Source organism: Rhinolophus hipposideros (assembly GCF_964194185.1).
Source record: "Rhinolophus hipposideros genome assembly, chromosome: 24".
Classification (NCBI taxonomy): Eukaryota; Metazoa; Chordata; class Mammalia; order Chiroptera; family Rhinolophidae; genus Rhinolophus; species Rhinolophus hipposideros.
In genome coordinates, this window is record NC_138070.1 from 33,720,395 (window position 1) to 33,738,738 (window position 18,344).

Genomic DNA, 18,344 nt, shown 5'->3' on the forward strand with positions numbered 1-18,344 from the left:
TGTCTCTTTCCACTAGACTGTGAGCAACTTGAGTAGAGGAAGTGCCCTGATTTCCTTCAACCTTCAAACTAAATGTTCACCAACTCTACACTTCCACTTGTTACACAGCTCTGAATATGTCCCATTCTTCCCATTTCTACTGCCTTCACCTTGACTCGGGTTCTCATCATCTTTAACTTGAATCAATTCAGTGGCAGCCCGTTTCCTCAGACTCTAGTCCTGTCTCTTGGTCACCAAACAGAAGTCCATTTACTACACTTCCTAAAATATAAAATCCTTTATTAGTCTTCCACTTTAAATTTATCAGTGGCCTCCCCACCTCGCCTGTCCACTGTTTTTTGTCTACAGTCAAACTTCTGCTATATTACAACTCTCCAGTCTCTGGGCCTGGTGTACTTCTTCAGTTTCATCTTATGCACAGCCCAATAAGCACCATTCCCCCAGCTATACTGCAATCCTGTGGCTCCTCCACAGTACACTTTACTTCATGCATGGCTTTGCACTGGCCTTCCTCCTTTTGCCCCCTTATTTATTAACCTTCAAGATTCAACCCAAATGTTGTCTATTCTGTGAAGTATTTTGTCCTGAACATTTCTTGATATTCTAGTTACTTTCTGTTTAATAAAGAACTTATCACAAGATTTTATTTACAAATGTTTATAGAACTCTATTGCCCTAACCTAGTTCAGTGGCACTCACACTTTTTCATCTAAACTTTTAAAAATTACTGACTACTTTCAAGTGCTGTTGTTTATGTGGGTTATATCTATCAATGTTTGCCATGCTTGAAATTAAAACTGAGAAATTTGAGAATATTAATCTATAATTCCTCTAAAAAAACAAGCCAATTACATGTTAATATAAATAATGCATTATTTTACAGAAAATAACTATCTTTCTCAAAACAAAATAAACTTGGTCAGAAGAATGGTATTGTTTATACTTCTATAAATCTCTTTAAGGTCTGGCTTAAACAGAAGACAGATGGATTCTCATTTCTGTCTCTGCATTCAATCTGTTTCAGTACCATTATATAGCTTCTGGAAAATTCTACTGAACTACTATGAAAGAATGAAAGTGAAAAATGCATATAACATTGTGGGGACAGAGCCAGGAGTGCAGTTTCCAGGCTCTCAGCCTCAAGTGGAAAGGTGCTGGCTGGCTCAGGTAGTAAATGGCCATCAACTGTGATTGGATGGCCATCAGCTGTGGCCAGTTGGCCATCAGCTATAACCAGTGAGCCATTGGCCACTAATATAACTGCTGTGGCTACGGTGGCAGAAAATGGGGGCTAGCAAGAAGATGATGGCTGAGCTAGCAAGAGCAGACTGCAGTTAGCATGGTGGACTGCAGCTAGCAAGTGAGGTTGGTTGGCAGACAGAAGTGGATGGCAGGTTGTGGATCGTGTGGCTCCTGCTTCCTGTGTCTCCAACGCAGCCGCCAGCGAGACTATAGTGGTATGACTTCCCTATCTACAGCTCCGTGGGTGTTCCTTTTTGGCCTCACCATATCCTGCATTCTTATGCGGGGAGTGGGACCAGAGACTCCACATGACACCCTGCATCACAAACATCTTAATATTATGACAAAAACAGTCTGAGCTCATGAATCCATCACACTCTGAGAACTGCTGCCCTAGATCATTTCCTACGATGGCTATTCCAAAACTTCTTTACACTTAAGGCCCTCATTCTACCCTCTCCTTCCAAACTTTGGGCAAATAATTTTCTTCCTCAATTGTGGTAAAATATATAACACAAAATTTACCATTTTAACCATTTTTAAATGTATAGTTTAGTGGCACTAACTACATTCACATTGTTGTGCAATCATCCATTTCTAGAACTTTTTTAACATCCCATACTGAAACTTTGTACCCGTTAAACACTAACTCCCCATTGCCTCTCCACAACCCCTGGTAAGCACTATTTTACTTTATGTCTCTATGAATTTGACTATTCTAGGTACCTCATATAAATGGAATCATACAATATTTGACCTTTTGTGTCTGGCTTATTTCACTTGGGATGTTTACAAGGTTCATCCATGTTATAGCATGTATCAGAATTTCATTCCTTTTTAAGGCTAAAATAACATCCCACTGTATGCATGTACCATAGATCAGAGGCTTCGTAAAAAAGTCACCACAAAAATGCTACAAGATTTGAATTAAGTCAAAAAAAAAACCAGACCAAAATTGAGTCTTCATATATACTAACTAATTTAGAAAGCTAAATTTTCAAGATGAATACAAAAATTTATTAATAAAAACCTTTATAGCCTTCTATAAGAAAAACAAGTCATAGAATTAACATACCTCAATTCTTGGCTTTCTGTGCTGAGGAGATCAAGAAGCGCCCAAGCTAGCACCTGGCTGTCATCTCCACTATGAAATTTATTGTAATGCTTAATGTTCTGCAACAAGAGCTGGTCAAGGCATTCCAGGGCCTTTTCCTGCACAGTGCTCTCACAGTCCATCACAACTGGGATGATCCCCATCAGCCAGGCTTTCTGTATCTGGATACATCTAGGGTGGGCCTTAGGAGTAAAAAATTATGAAGTCATAAAGAAGTCTAATGCTATCAGAAATTTAAATACAAATCAGTGAAGTTGTGATCAATATTTTGAGATATGTTAAAAATAGTTGCACACACAATTAGACCATAAAAAAAGAAAATAAAAATCTATGTGAAGACAAAGTTCAATCTCCAGTTATCGCAAATTAATGCATATTGAAATTTCAAACTTATAATCATTATTTTACTATTAGTAGGAAATCAGCACTTTTTGGTAATTCAAGATCGAGAGCAAATAAATGTTTATCCCAAGGAGTAATTAGAATGCTGCCAGAGAAAGTCAAATTATGCATTGCTTAATGCCATCTATCATGAAACAAAGAAATAAATACTCTTTTAAATAAAATCTTCAAAAGCTAATAATTTGGAGGAAATAAAATTATACGTAGGATTAGTGTTCTGCTCTTTTGGCAATATTATCTATATACGTCTTAATTAATAAAAATTAATCTAGCCTTCTGACCTCACCAAATTAATTTAAAAATTCGTATTTCTATGTGAGATGTGAGTTGTAGTCAAGAAAAGCTAACATTAGCATTCTTTAGCATTAGTTTATAATTAATCTATCAAATGTAATAAAAAGATACTTCTTCCTTTCTTTTATGCTATATAATACTACAATAGACTTTGTAGAATTTCTAATGGTCAACTTAATATTCAGCGACAAGCAATTATTATGTTGAATTATTTTTAATGTAAAAGACCATACATTCGATACAGAACACCTTGTTCCTCACCATAAGAAGCTCAGTGAGAGATTGCAGGGCCTGCTTCCGCACAGACACTGCAGGGTCCCGACATTGGTCCTGCAGAATTGATAGCTCTTCTTTCATACCCGAGACACTGCAGTGTTTCAAAATACTCACTAATACCTAGAAGGTGCATATGCAACATGAAGTGATGACATGCATGGCATAAATACAAAAAAAAAACACAAACTATAGACAAAAATACTTCTTCAAGTTTGTGGTTCTTAACATTTTTGAGGTCAAGGAACTATCCCTCCTCTAAGTAACATCCCACCTTTCAGAATCTGATGAAAGCTAAGGTCTCTCTCCTGAGAAAATTTCACATACATTTTACATAAACAAGTATTTAAAAACCATTTGAGGGGTTTCACAAACCCTATCAAAATCTGTCCACGGTCCCCAAAGAATCCCAACTCTAAAAAAAGAAATTAAGGTTATAAATTTGTGATTCTTAAAAAGCCAGCATCCCAGTAGGAAAGCTTAAAAACAGACAATCCTACACTTCATCTATGTTACTTAGATATAACAGGATCAAGATAAACTAATGTTATATAAAAAGCAAGTTAAGTTATGAGAGTTTTAAAAACTGGAGAGTTTTTAAAATATTCTCTTGTATTTTCAAGTTTTTAGTGCTTAAAAAGAGTGCATTAAAGAATGTCTAGAAAAACTCATACCTGGAGCGCAGACTTTCTAACATTGATCTTCTCATCCCTGATTCTCTTTCTCAGCATTGCCATGACACATCTTTCTGTTGAGGAAATGCCAGTCATTAAAGTCTGAAAAAGACTATATAGTATCTGATATCCCACCATATAATACCGAGAAAAATACTCTAATCTAAAAGACTGACTAATTAGGTTGCTTGAATCCTAAGAAATCAGAGCATAAAATGATGTAGAAATAGAAGAAAATCCAAATAATTAGCTATTCACAGTAACGCAAAAGCCAGAATTAGTGTAAAAAGAAAAAAGGCATAAATTCTGCAATATTAAAAATTCAGTTTTAAATCCTGGCTCCTATGTCTAAAACTTTGAATGAATTATTTGGATCTTCTATTTTGCTTAGCTACAAATAGGAATATATAAACCATAGGGTTTTTTAAAGAATAAATGAAATAATATAAATATATAACAGCAGCTTTAAAACTTTCAATCACAGGCCTCTTTACACTATTAAAAATTATTGAAGATTCCTAAGAGCTTTTTTAAATGTGAATTATATGTTTTAATCTAAATTAGAAAATTTAAACTGAAAATCGTAAAAAGATTTAATGACTGATTTGAAAAAGGACATGTCACTATAAACAGTATATTTTTTTAACAAAAAATATATTTTCCAAAACAAAAATTAGTGAAAAGAATGGCACTGTTTTACATTTTTGTAAAGTCTTCAATGTCTGGTTTAATAAAAGACAGTTGGATTCTCATCTCTGCTTCTGCCTAAGATCTGTCGCAATTTCATTTCATGGGATCCCTGGGAAACTTCAATTATACTTGTGAGAAAAATCAATGTGTAGAAGGCAAATGATATCTTAATATTATTATGTAAACCATATTAACTTCAAGGACCCGCTAAAGGAGGCTTAGGGACTCCAAAATACACTTTGAGAACTGCTGATCTACAAGAAAGCAGGTTAAAAAATGAACTGGAGGATGGGAAACAATAGAGAAAATAAATGAAATTTAAAAGTAGGTTCCTTGAAAAAGATAACAGAATTAAGAAACTTTTAGCTAGATTGACTAAGAAAATAAGAGAGAAGATTCAAATTGCTAAAATCAGGAATGAACAAGGGAACATTACTACCAACCTTACAGAAATAAAAAGAATTGCAAAAAAAAAACATGAACAATTCTGTTAACAAATAAGTAACAAAGATGAAATGGACAAATTTCTACAAAGACATAAACTACAGGTACTGACTCAAGAAGAAATAAAAAGTCTGAATATACCTATAAGTAAAGATATTGAATTAGTAGTCAAAAACTTCCTGCACATGCACAAAAGCCCAGGCTTTCCTGAAGAATTCTACCACATGTTGCGACAAAAATTAACACCTCTCTCTCTCTCTCTCTCTCTCTCTCTCTCTCTCTGTATGTGTGTGTATATATATATATATATATATATATATATATATATATATACACATATGCCTTAAGAGACGAAACTATATTTTATTAAAGTCTGTATCTACAATGCCTAGCACAGATTAGGAGGAACCAGATAAGTTTACAGAATAAATTAATAAATCTAATTACATAATTAATCTCTAAACACATATTCTTTTTTTCTCTTATCCACTTATCCATCTTTTAAAATCACTTATCTAACCATTATTTCTATATTATAGATTCTGACAAGAGTCCTCTGTGAAAGAGAGGGAAGGTGTTAGGATCAGAAAGTGACAATTAGGAAGTTTGCTGACTTCCATGTTTAAGTGACATTCCACTTATCATGTACTGAACCCCAGTATTTCTGTAACACTTGAAATATAGTATAGTGCAAGGACATCAATTAAAGATATATTAAAATATAAATAACTCCACTTTTAAGAGAAAAGTTAATCCAATTTTTAAACGTGAATAAATCAGAAAAAAAAAAAATCCAAGGATTTTAGACTACTTACAGTTGTCCAAAACCAACAGTTATTACTCATCTGACTGTGATAAAATCTGACATACCCCTATATCCAACTGTGTCACCACTGCTGTCTGTATTTATCAACCCTGAGCTTCCAGAAGGGTTAAGTGTCTGCTTCTGACAGGAAAAGGCTTAAAAATAATAAATAAATAAAAAGGTTCAGTCATTAAGGTAAGAATTTGTTATACGTTTTAATAATATAAGCATAGCATATTATACATTTAAGGTACCATGTCATTATTGAAATGAATTTTAATTTCTTTGGTGAAAAAAAGTTTAATATTAAAATAGGTAAATATGGATATAGAAAAACATATTTCAAATATCTAGCAAGTCCTTTAAATAAAAAGACAATTATTCAATTTTCAAAAATGTAACAGCCCATTACCTGACGAATCTTTTAGTAAAGTACCAGGGTGGCTCTCTACTCCTGAAATTGTAGAACCTAAAAGTAAGCAGATAGATAAGAGGAAAAAAGTCATAGTATCATAAACCCTGAGTAAATATTCAGAGGAATCAAAATCACAATAATTATAGGGGGGTGAGGGGTAGGAGATGAGGGTAAGGGGGATCAAATATATGGTGATGGAAGGAGAATTGACTCTGGGTGGTGAACACACAATGGGATTTATAGATGATGTAATACAGAATTGTACACCTGAAATCTATGTAATTTTACTAACAATTGGTCACCCCAATAAATTAAAAAAAAAATCACAATAATTATGCTTAAAGAAAAGGCAGTGTCTAAACTGCTGACAATTAATAATGTTCTCCTTGGGTATGCATTTGAAATGTATATTAGGCCTAAACAGCGAATACCCAACAATGCAAAGTAATAGTGAAAGCAGCCAACAATTTTACCTCTACAACATGAATATGTGAAATACTTAAAAAGTCCTTTCAAATCTATCAGTCTTGTCTAAAAACTTATTCAGCAATAAAATATACTGAAATAAGTTTATACGGGTTAAAATATACCATACCAGTATCTAATTTTTTTGCCACAACAAAGAATGATATCCCTGCAGTTCAATTTCTTGACAAATACAAGACCAGGTCCATTACATGACAGTCACCAAACTTACTGTTAACGAGAAACTCCAGTATGCTCTCCGATGCACTGCTAACAGACAACTCCAGGCAATGTGCAAAACTGGACAATGCCTTGCTGCGGACAGTTGGTGCCTTGTCTAAACAACGGTCAAACATAATGTTCTGCACCAAGAACTTATGCTTTAAGAACTTCTGATGCTCCAAAGAGAGTGTGTTATCCACCTCTCTTTCCGGCAGCTCCAACAGAGCTAAGGCAACATCAAGAGTAAAAACCCTGTGTGGGATCTGGTAAAGCAAAATCAAAAGAATCTCCATCAGGCAGGAATTAACAACCAAAGGATCCCTTATGTATTCAGACCTGGCTGTCATTAGAAGGTTACAGAGCCAGGAACAAAGACTTTATGCAGATATTATCTCTTACCTTGGAACTTCGTGAATATCTGTAAAGCCAGGCAATGAATGTAGCGTATTCCCTACAAGGAAGTTTGCTGAGAAGTTGGACCAGGGACTGAGCTGCATAGGTGCGATACTCTGATTTATCTATCACCTGAAACATAAACAGTGAGAAGCTGTCGAGCTGATTTCTACCCGGACAACTGAGACATATAATGCAAGTGGCAAATTAGTAAATGTAATTATAACTAGTTCAGTGTGATCTTTAAATGTCACAGAAATGACTAACAAATTTCAGGTTTCAGACCCCTTTGAAAATTAATGTGTAAGAAATCCGTAAGCCTTTTCCTGAGAAATACAAGTTTAACATATAATTACAGACAGGTTATGGGGCCCCCAAGCTCCATAGAGTTCAAGTTAAGAATCAACTGTCCAACCTATAAAAATTTAAGAGCTAATCACAGACATTTGAACATCAACTGGAGATTTGGTGATATTAAAGGAATTACTCCACATTTTTTTAGGTGTGTTAATATTTTGTGGTTATGGTTTTAAAGAGTTCTTATCCTTTAGAGATACACATAAATATTTATGTATGAAAGAATATGATGGAATTTGCTTCAAAAAATATCCAGTGTATGTAAGTGTTGGGGGAGTTATACCTTTTAGGGGTATAAGTGACACAAAATTGTTGAAGATGGGTGCTCCACACCCTATTCTATTTCTTTATATATTTGCCAAGTTTCCAAAGTGTGAAAGGTTTTTTTATTCCCAAAAGAACACCATCTAGGGGAATATCTAGTGCATATATTAAATAAAACTATATTTAGTAATGATACAGACTCATTCCCAAGAACAAAAACACACAACTTACCTTTATATATATTATATATACTTTTAAAATTATTATTATTATAGCAAATAGTACCTTGGCACAGATGTGCTGGAGTAAGATACGAAGAACTGGAAATATACTTTCCTTTAGTTCATCCACAAGTGAGCTATTAAAAAACAAAAAGCACATCTGTTGTTGACAATGTAACTATAATTATAATAAAATAGTCATTTTCCTTGACTCTTCTCAAAAACCACTATACTGTTTTAGAAATCCTAAATGTTAAAAACAACCTATCCCCATAATGGAAGCATTGTTTCAATGAATAAAGGGTAAAGACAAAGTGTCATAGCAGAAAACTATCCCCTATTTCTCACGCATAGTGTCAGAGAGCTATTGCCAAGTAGAGATCTACAGTCAGGGAGGAGCAAATGTGCAATCTTCATGACTCTTCTGACTACCTACTAAATTGCATATTCAGATTCTAAATTAGTCTATTATTAGTCTATATTCACCCTTTTTTGGGGTAAATAATAGACTAAGACACACTACCACCTCATGGTAGCTCAGCGAAATGTGACAACTTCAATGCATCTGTAACACTACCTCTCCAAACTTTAACTCAGGAACAAATTATTAGATTGCCCAGATTTGACTCATTTTTAGTGTCAAGTATATTTGTACCATGATATGAATACTACTCCAACTGGACATCATGAACTCTGATGGAAAAACCAAAGCAAATGGTTAAAAGACTTCAGCTATTTAAAGTTTAAAACAGTCTTTAGAAAGAGATTTTAGTTATTTAATGTTTCAAAAAATCCTTAGCAAAAGACGTCTACTCAATGATCAGGTGACAGTCTATACCTGGATTTCACCATTCTTAAATCTCCAACTACACTATATGCTGTGTATAACAGCAGGTATGTACATACTCTCATCTACGTACAGACCACATTTCTCCACCACTTCTACACTGCATGCCAAATAGTCAATAAAGGAGGGAAAGAAAAAAGCCAATGACAGCAAACATGTCTTCCCCAATAAAGCTAAAACATGGAACTTTTTAGGTGAAGCCAAGTGACTCATGAGGGAAAAAAATCAGTCTATCGATTATTGCAAAAGAAATAAAAAATCAACTTAATTCTTTCCTCAAGGAAATATTTTCTGTAGCGGGAGGGGAATAGAAAAGTGAAAAGAAAGAGGGAGAAGTGGCAAGGAACAAAAGGAAAGAGACTTAGAGAAGAGAGAAATAGAAAAAAGAACAGGAAGAGGCAGACTTGCTAGAGTGGTCAACACTGAAGTAGATGACGATGATAAAATAGAGAAGCAACTGTCATTTCTCAGAGGCTGACCTTCCAGGCTGGCGAAAATCAAGCTGGAGACTGGTGCTGGCCCATGAACTACAGATTCCTTATCCCTTCCACAAGGCTCCAATGCAGAGACCCAGAACACACGAACCAGATGAGCTAAGAAGTGCTTTATTTTGAGTCCCCAAACCACAAAGAGGCCAGAAATTTGTTAGTTTCCACAGGTGTCAGAAATCTTGGTTAGTACAGGGCCGAGAAGACTAAGGGAAAGTGATGAAGAGAGTAAAAATCCAAGCTGTGTGTGCTTCACCTGATAAACCGGACTGCCTGGTTTCTACTATTGATGACTGGTGAAGTAATAGCAAGGGGGACACGATGGGATCCTTCACCTACTTCTAACATTAATATTACATTTAGCATTTGATGGAAAACACAACCGATAACCTAGAAGAGAAAAAAAAATTCAGTTTAAGGCAAAACAGAGAATCCTCAAAAACCATAGAAAACCATTTCAAGAATCTAAAGATAAGTCAGGTTGACAGCAGTTTTGAGCTGAACACTGGGGATATATTTCTTTGACAATTCCCACGTATTCAATAAATACACAATGTAAACTGAAAACATTCCTTAGAGATAATGATAGGACTATCATCCAGCTTCTCTCCCCACCCTCTCATATTGTAGCTCACCAGTTAGGACAAAAAAATAATTAGTTGTCACTTGTAATGGCAAAGAATGCTATTGATAATCCCTTAAAGAAAAAGCAGAAAAATACTTCATACTTGTATTTTACCTGAAGTTTACAAAGCACCTTCTAATAAAGCATTGAATTTACTCAGTTAATTCATTCACTCATCCAAATAAAACATTTACTAAAAACCAAATATGTGGCAGGTATTACATTAAGCACATTCATATATATTACTAAATTTTACTATATTTATCTAAAACCTCATAACTCCATGAGGTAAGCAAGGCATTTTCATTTTATGCATATTATTATTATTATCATTATTATTTCCAGTTTATATATAATGAAAGAGACTCCAAAGGTGAGTTGTCCAAAGTCAGGTCTGGCTAAAACCAATATAGTCTCACATCAAGTCAACATTTCCATGATTAAAAAATACTACATCTTAAGAGACACAGTGGACCTAAAAAAGATTAACTTTTCCATCCATCTTATCTTTTAAAGTGGAAATTAAAAGCATTACTGTAAATTCTATCATATCCATTATTTCAAGCACATAGAAATGATAATGACATAATAAATAATAAAATACGGAGTGTTTTCTAAACTGGAATTGTGTTTAACATTTCACAGGCATTCTTTCATTTAATCCACCTGACAAATCTGAGGAAGATAAGCCTTTTATTCCTTTTTGTTCAGATGAGAAAACTGAGGCTTTTGCAAAGTTGAGTAACAGATAGTTATACAGATAGGATACATGGACAGTAAGTGGTGGTATCAGAATTTGAACAGATATGCATTACCCAAGTACCCCAAACCTTCTTATCCACCATGTTACTGCCCCTGGAAACTAAGTGCATCACAGCCCCTAAAAGCCACCTGACCATGGTCTATCAAATGTTTTTGCAAAATCTTGTTTTATGAATGACATCTAAGTTTAGTAACATCATAATGCTCGAAAAACCCTAACTCAAATGTTTAGAGTAGTGATACTGTTAAGGTAACTTAGGGGGCAGAATCCATATATGAATGCTAACAGGAATGATAACCAGTAATATTTCCATAGAATTACCAACTAAAATAATACACATACTAATTGAATTACTGAGGCATGCATGAATTTCCAAAGGAAACTTGAAAATTCTGCCTGTCATTCTTTTTAGAGAAATTTGGTGAATATTTCTATAAAAGTAACAATCTGTTCAGTAGCTTTTCTGTTCTTCCTATCTAATTCATACTAGAACCATTTTTTATATATGAAACCTAACATAATAATTTGGTGTGGCCACCAAGTATTTGGATATAAATCTGGTTATGAAGAGTAGGCAACAAATAGAAATGGTGATGCTTTTTATTATACAAATGATGTAAGGTCATGAAAATAACCTAGCAAACTAAAATGGCATTATATCAAACGCTTTCAGTGTTTTTCCTTTATATGATTGCATGCTTTCGATTCAATTAGTTAACTAAATTAGATCCTTGTCTCCTTTACCTTGTCTCCTTCTCCATGAATTGGAGAGCATAGCAAATACAATCCATAATAGGCCAGTTCTGGTATGTACTTTGCTTGGTTAAGGTTTCTAAAGAAAAAAGCCAAAGATTAGTTAATGGATATGATTTTACTTAAAATATTCCCTTAACCGTGTAAGCCATAATTAAATGAATAAATTCTATCTGTGTACCAATTAAGATAAAATGGCACTTATACTTCTGCTGGAGCAAAATGTATTGTACTATATTTAAATTTTAGCATTGGAAAAGTTAATGGCTCACCTGGCTTGTGTAACATGAAATTCATGAAGAACTGGCTCAAAATTAGTTAATGCCACAAAGACCTAGAAAAAAGATACCAAGAATAGGCCTGATTTTTTCCTACTCATTAAGTACCAGCCATCATCTGTGCCTTTTAAGGTTGCCCCAAGTTTCTTGGAATTTTTACTTACCTCTATACAATTCTGTATACACTGTGGTTTTTCTTTCAGGGAAAACTTGGACAGAAGCCTTAAAAAATTCTTCAAAAGGTGAAAGATGGCATTTCGAATTTGACAAAGGTCCCAGGCAGAAAAACAAATACTTTCTTCATCTTCTTGTTCTTCTATAATTTCATCCATCTAGATTATGAAGAAATGCATAGGTGACTGCACAATAATGCCTAACACTTTGTTCCATATGGCTTTCAATTTACTCAAATGATGTCCAGTGAAACACCAGGGAGTTGCTGAGTTGATGAAGTGACATGACTCTGACCAGGTCCCTTAACTGCTCTAGGTCTCCCTGACACAACGGTAAATCATTGGACTAGATGACTGGTACAAGTTTCTAGCTCTGTATTTTCATGTCAGTGGGAATTCTTACGTTTCTTAGACATTTTCACATCAATGAACCTCTACCATCCTATCTAGTCACAAAAGAATTTGGAATTAATGTTATTCTTACACTCTTATGGACGTGAGTCCTGAGGACACTTCAACGACTCTCTCTAATGACAATGAGATAATGTGGCAAACATACCATTAGCAAGTTGTCAAACACACCTAAGGAGAAATGATGGGGAGGTTGGAAAGATCTCGATAGTATGTAAAGGCCAAGAGGCAACCTAGTCCTACCTGAGAATTGATGATACTTTGGGACCTTTTGGTATCATCATTATGCCTGAAACCATTATTTTATAGTTTATATATAAACCGTAACTTTATATTTTAATATAAAGTGAATTCCTAAATCAAAATCACACGTTAGTACAGATATGCTTTATTATTCCACCTACTTCTTACCTCAATATCCTCTTTCCTGCGTGGCTTTCCTCTTTTTCTATGCCCTCTTGAATCAGCCTGTGAGTTCTTAGGCTGTTCTTTCTTTCTTTTCCGACTCAAGTTAGATTCTTGAGGCCAGCTCTTTTTTAGAATCTGTATACATTTGTCAAACATCACTGGGTGGAATACTTGATTGGCTACACTGCCTGTTCATAAAGAATAAAGAGTAAACAGGTTAGATTTAATTGTTTTGAAATATGTCAATAACAACAGATAAAAAATTAAAAAAGAGAAAACAAGCTTTCCATTAACTTTAAATAACAATGACCCTTCGCAAAAAATGATCATTCAACTTTACCTTAGGAGGTGAACAATAGTGCTGATCAAAATAAACACAAGATTTCCGTATTTGGCCACGAGGAAGTAACTGGTTTTATACTTGTTTTCCTATGGTTTCCTATGGTAAACAAGTATAAAACTGGACAAATATTTACAAAACAATCATTTTAAGATATGGACCAAGAGGCATAGAAATAAAATCCCTGAGATAGGGAAACAAATGAAGAAAGCCCTAAAATTGCCCCAATTTTTGTGTTTTGAGGCAATTTCTGGACAGCAGCAGAAAAACAGTGAACCCAACCACATTATTATGTATGGTCTTACTAAGTTGAGACTACAGAAATGAGAGTTGGAAGGCAGGGGTATCTGCAATATAGGAAGCAGAGTACTGGAGAACAGGAAGCTAAATAGAAAAAGAGCGCCAGAAATCTGCATATGGTTAATTATAAGCTATGCCATGCATGGGGTAAAACTCCATAAAGGTGGGAAAAGAACAATTTCCAAGGAATTACAAGATGAATAATTTTTAGAACTCACACAGGCCTGAGACATTTGAGTTCTGACCAGCCAGAGTGGAGAGAACTTGTTAACTACCTGAAGCATTCAGTAGAGACTTCCAAAAGAAACACACCTTAGTATCAGGGCTAAACTAGCTCTATGGTAAAAGCTACTTTAAACATGCACTAAAACAAGCCACAAAAGGATCAAGTTAATCCACCAATAGTTGACTATTAAAACATACTTAAACACCATTTAAAGGAAAATAACAAAATCAAGACACTCAATGACTTAACCTTCAAAATGTCCACCATCCAATAAAAAAGTACTGAACATGCTAAGAAATAGGAAAATGTGCCCCATCATGAGAAGAAGAATCAATCAATTGAAACAGTCTGAGAAACACAGAGGTAATGGAACTAGCAGGAAACAACCCTAGGGCACATATTATAAGTTCAAGAATTAAAAGCAAAATAAGCAAATTAAGAGAAAACAAAAAGAGAAATGAACATTTATTTTTAAAGAACCAAATATAACTTCTTGATCTGAAAAAGAAAATTTTATTGGATGGGCTTAACAGCGGATTAGAAATTATAGAAACAAAGGTAAATGAACAAACAGTAGAAACACATAAACAAAGAAATTAAGACTCAGTGACCTACGGGAAAATATTAAGCAATCTACCATGAGTAATTGGAGTCCCAGAAAAAAGGAAGGGAAGAAAATATTTGAAGTAATAGTAACTGAAAAAAACTCCAAATTTGTTAAAACCCATTAAATCCACTGATCCCCGAAGCTCAAGGAAGCCAACCAAGAGAAACACAAAGAAAATCACACGGAGGTGTAGATAATCTAATCAAATGGCGGAAACAAAGTAATAGTGAAATTCTTTAAAGTAGCCAGACTCTTCCTTCCCCCCAAAAAGACACAAAACAGACGAACAGTAAGAAGAATCATGCAGACCTCTCAGTAGAAATTGATGTAAACCAGAAGACAATGAAATAACACTGTCTTGAAGGCATAATAAAGACATGTTCATACACTCAAAATCCAAGAGAGTTAATGGCCAGCAGACCTGCACCACAAGAATGTCAAAAAAAGTGCTTCGGACTTTAGGAAAACTATGTGAAATGAAATCTTTTAAATATAAAAAAAATGTGGTTCTTTTTGTTTTGTTTTTTAAAAAATTCTTTAAAAGATAACTCAAAGATAAATATTGACAGTGAATTATGGGGTTTATAACATGTATAACTACAATACTACAAAGAAGAAGAGGGAGAAAGTATATTGTTTTAAGGTTCTTATATTATCTACAAATTGTAGAACATTATCTGAAGATAGACTGCTTATTTTATATCGAAGGCAAGCTCTTAAAACATACACATATACACATGTGCATGCAAAGAAGTGTACTTAATAAGCCAAAAGAGGAGATAACATGAGATACTAAAAAAAATACACAATCCGAAAATAGGCAAAAGAGGTAAAAAATAGGACAAAACAAAAAAAAGATAGGACAAATAGAAAATAAATAGCAAGATGGCAGAAACCCAACCATATTGATAATTACATTTAGTGTAATCTGAACTGTATAAACATCCTAATAAAAAGGTACACAGTGGATATTATCACAGTGGATGAAAAGAATGACCTAATGATAAGAAGTCTAAAACATATTCTTTAAACGTAAACACGTACATAAGTTAAAAATAAAAGCATGGGAAAGGATATACCAACCAAGGACAAATCATAAGATAACTAGAATGGCTATCTTAATATCAAAGTAGACTTCAGGGCAAGGAATACAACCAGATATAGAGGAACATGATACCAAAAGGTCAATCCATCAAGAAGACATGCAATTATAAATGTTTGTATCTCTCAGATTTTCAAAATACCTTAAGTTAAAACTAAGAGAATAGAAAGGAAAAATAGACAAATTCACAATTATACTTGGAGATCTCAACATTCCTCTCTATCTGATAGAATAAACAATATTCTGAAGGATATAAAAGACTTGAACAACCCCAGTAACCAACTTGAAATAACTGACATATACAGAATACTAGATCCACCAAAGGCAGAATACAAATAGAAGATTTACACAGTCAGGCTCTATGCTGAGCCATTAAGAAACAAACAAAACCCTCAGTAATTTGAAAGTATGTGCTCTAATCTCAACATAATTAAGATAGAAATCAATCACAATAAGATTTCACAAAAGTTCTCAAATATTTCAAAATTAAATGTACTATTGGGTTGGTGCAAAAGTACATGTGGTATGAAAGGTTAAAAATTGCGAAAACTGAAATTACTTTTGTACCAACCTATACTAAATAACTCAAGTATAAGAAGAAATAACAAGAAAAATTAGAAAATTGCTTTGGCTTGAATGATAATGAAAACAAATCATCAAAATTTGTGGGATGCAGATAAGCAGTACATAGAGGGAAATTTGTAAGATTACTTATATTAGAAACAAAGAAAAGTATGTAAGAACAGAGATCTATGCATCCGCCTCAGGAAGTTAGAACATTAAACTCAAAGTAAGAAAGAAGACAATAATAGTGATAAGATCAAAATCTTTGACATAAGAAATGGGCAAACAGGGGGCGGGCCCAGTGGCTCAGGCGGTTGGAGCCCCGTGCTCCTAATGCTGAAAGCTGCCAGTTCGATACCCACATAGTCCAGTGCCAGATGGCTCAGTTGGTTGAGTGCGGGCTCTCAAATAGAAGGTTGCCGGTTCGACTCCTACAAGGGATGGTGGGCTGCGCTCCCTGCAACTAACAACAGCAACTGGACCTGGAGCTGAACTGTGCCCTCCACAACTAAGATTGAAAGGACAACTTGACTTGGAAAAAAGCCCTGGAAGCACACACTGTTCCCCAATAAAGTCCTGTTCTCCTTCCCCAATAAAATCTTAAAAAAAAAAAAAGAAATGGACTAACAATAGAGTATAATTAATATCAAAAGTGGGTTCTTTGAAATGATCAATAAAATTAATAAACCTCTATGTAGACTGATGAAGGGGGAAAAAAGAAATATAAATTACCAACATGAGGCACTAATCAGGACATATCACTACAGATTGTATAAACAAAAAACTTCTTTCAAAAAAAACTCCAGTTTTCACTGGCTTCACTAGTGAATTCTACTGTGGAGGCTAAAAAAAATTTGTACTTTCCCTCCCGCCTCCAAGTTCTTCTAGCTGGGCGAATAATCAAATTAACAGAGACAGATTAACAGGAAAAAATAAAATTTTAATACATGTACACATGTATTAGATTCACATATGCATGAAAATTCCAAAGACAGTTGCCTTGCTTATATGATATTATGGACAAAGGAAAAAAGGGGGGACCGACTTAGATTTCAAGAGTGACAATGGGCGCTTTATAGGTCGCTAAGGAAGAGGGGAACACAAAGGGCAGGCAAATTCTTGCTAGGCAACTCAGAAACAATGGTACATGGGGTATCTAGCTAATAGCTAACAGGCCCCTGCCTGAAGCCCTCCTATTTACCATACTTAATTCAAATTAGGCTGCTAAGGTGAGCTTCTAAGATTGCCTTCTTGGGGTAGGCCTTTCCAACTGTATCTCTAAGGTAAGAAGAGGGAGAGTCAAGGGTTCTTTCTGAGTTTTTTGTCTCCTAATAATCAGCTTAAAACCAATATCCCAAAAGGCAGTTTCAGGGTGGCAAAACTTTGGTCCCCTTTACTACTAAAAACTTAAGGAAGAAAAACAATCAATTCTTCACAAACTTCCAAATATAGAAGAGGCAAAAACACTACCCAACTCATTCTATGAAACTGGTATTAATTACCCTGAAACCAAAACCAGATAGACATCTCAAAAAAAGAATACCCCTTATAAATATCCCATACGATGATAAATGCAAAAATCTTCAATAAAATATTAGGAAACTAACACCTGCAACACTATACACCTAACCAAGGTCATGCAAAATTGGTGTAACATATGAAAATCAATCAATATTATGAGAATATAGAACAAAAACCACATGATCACCTCATAGATGCAGAAAAGCAAATGACAAAATTCAACACCCTTTCATAATAAAACATGCAACAAACTAGTAATAATAACCCTGATAAAGACCATATTCAAACATCCACAGCGAACATTATACTTAACAAAAGAAGTCAAAGCTTTCCTCCTGAGATCAGGAACAGATGCCCACCTCCCTGCCTCTATTCAGCATTGTACTGGAGGCAATTAGGCACAAAAAAGAAATAAAAGGCACCCAGATTGGAAAAGAAGAAGTAAAATTATATCTATTCACAGATGACATGATGTTACATACAGAAAATCCTACTAGAAATACATGAGTTCAGTAAGGGTACTCATTTGCAGAGTACAAGATCAATAATCAAATATCAATTGTAGTTCTTCTATACACTAAAAGTAAATAATCTGAAAATGAAATTAGGAAAACAATTTCATCTACAATAGTATCAAGAAGAATGAAATACTTAGGAATACAT

General features: G+C 34.4%; 1 protein-coding gene across 5 annotated transcripts in view; it reads right to left on the reverse strand.

Annotated features, from left to right (window-relative positions):
* NCAPD3 (non-SMC condensin II complex subunit D3) overlaps window positions 1-18,344 on the reverse strand; it is a 61,854-nt gene that overhangs the window by 35,505 nt on the left and 8,005 nt on the right. For all 5 annotated transcript variants that reach the window (XR_013992521.1, XR_013992522.1, XM_081037720.1 and 2 more), the window contains exons 4-16: window positions 13,025-13,209; window positions 12,194-12,361; window positions 12,024-12,085; window positions 11,743-11,830; window positions 9,867-10,000; window positions 8,340-8,412; window positions 7,440-7,565; window positions 7,051-7,303; window positions 6,351-6,407; window positions 6,004-6,093; window positions 4,000-4,073; window positions 3,314-3,448; window positions 2,318-2,538 (exon numbers count right to left, since the gene is read on the reverse strand). Coding sequence is in view for 3 of the 5 variants with exons in the window: in XM_081037720.1 (XP_080893846.1) it covers window positions 2,318-2,538; window positions 3,314-3,448; window positions 4,000-4,073; window positions 6,004-6,093; window positions 6,351-6,407; window positions 7,051-7,303; window positions 7,440-7,565; window positions 8,340-8,412; window positions 9,867-10,000; window positions 11,743-11,830; window positions 12,024-12,085; window positions 12,194-12,361; window positions 13,025-13,209 (1,666 nt within the window). In the remaining 2 variants the exon portion in view is untranslated. The remainder of the gene's footprint in view (window positions 1-2,317; window positions 2,539-3,313; window positions 3,449-3,999; window positions 4,074-6,003; window positions 6,094-6,350; window positions 6,408-7,050; window positions 7,304-7,439; window positions 7,566-8,339; window positions 8,413-9,866; window positions 10,001-11,742; window positions 11,831-12,023; window positions 12,086-12,193; window positions 12,362-13,024; window positions 13,210-18,344) is intronic.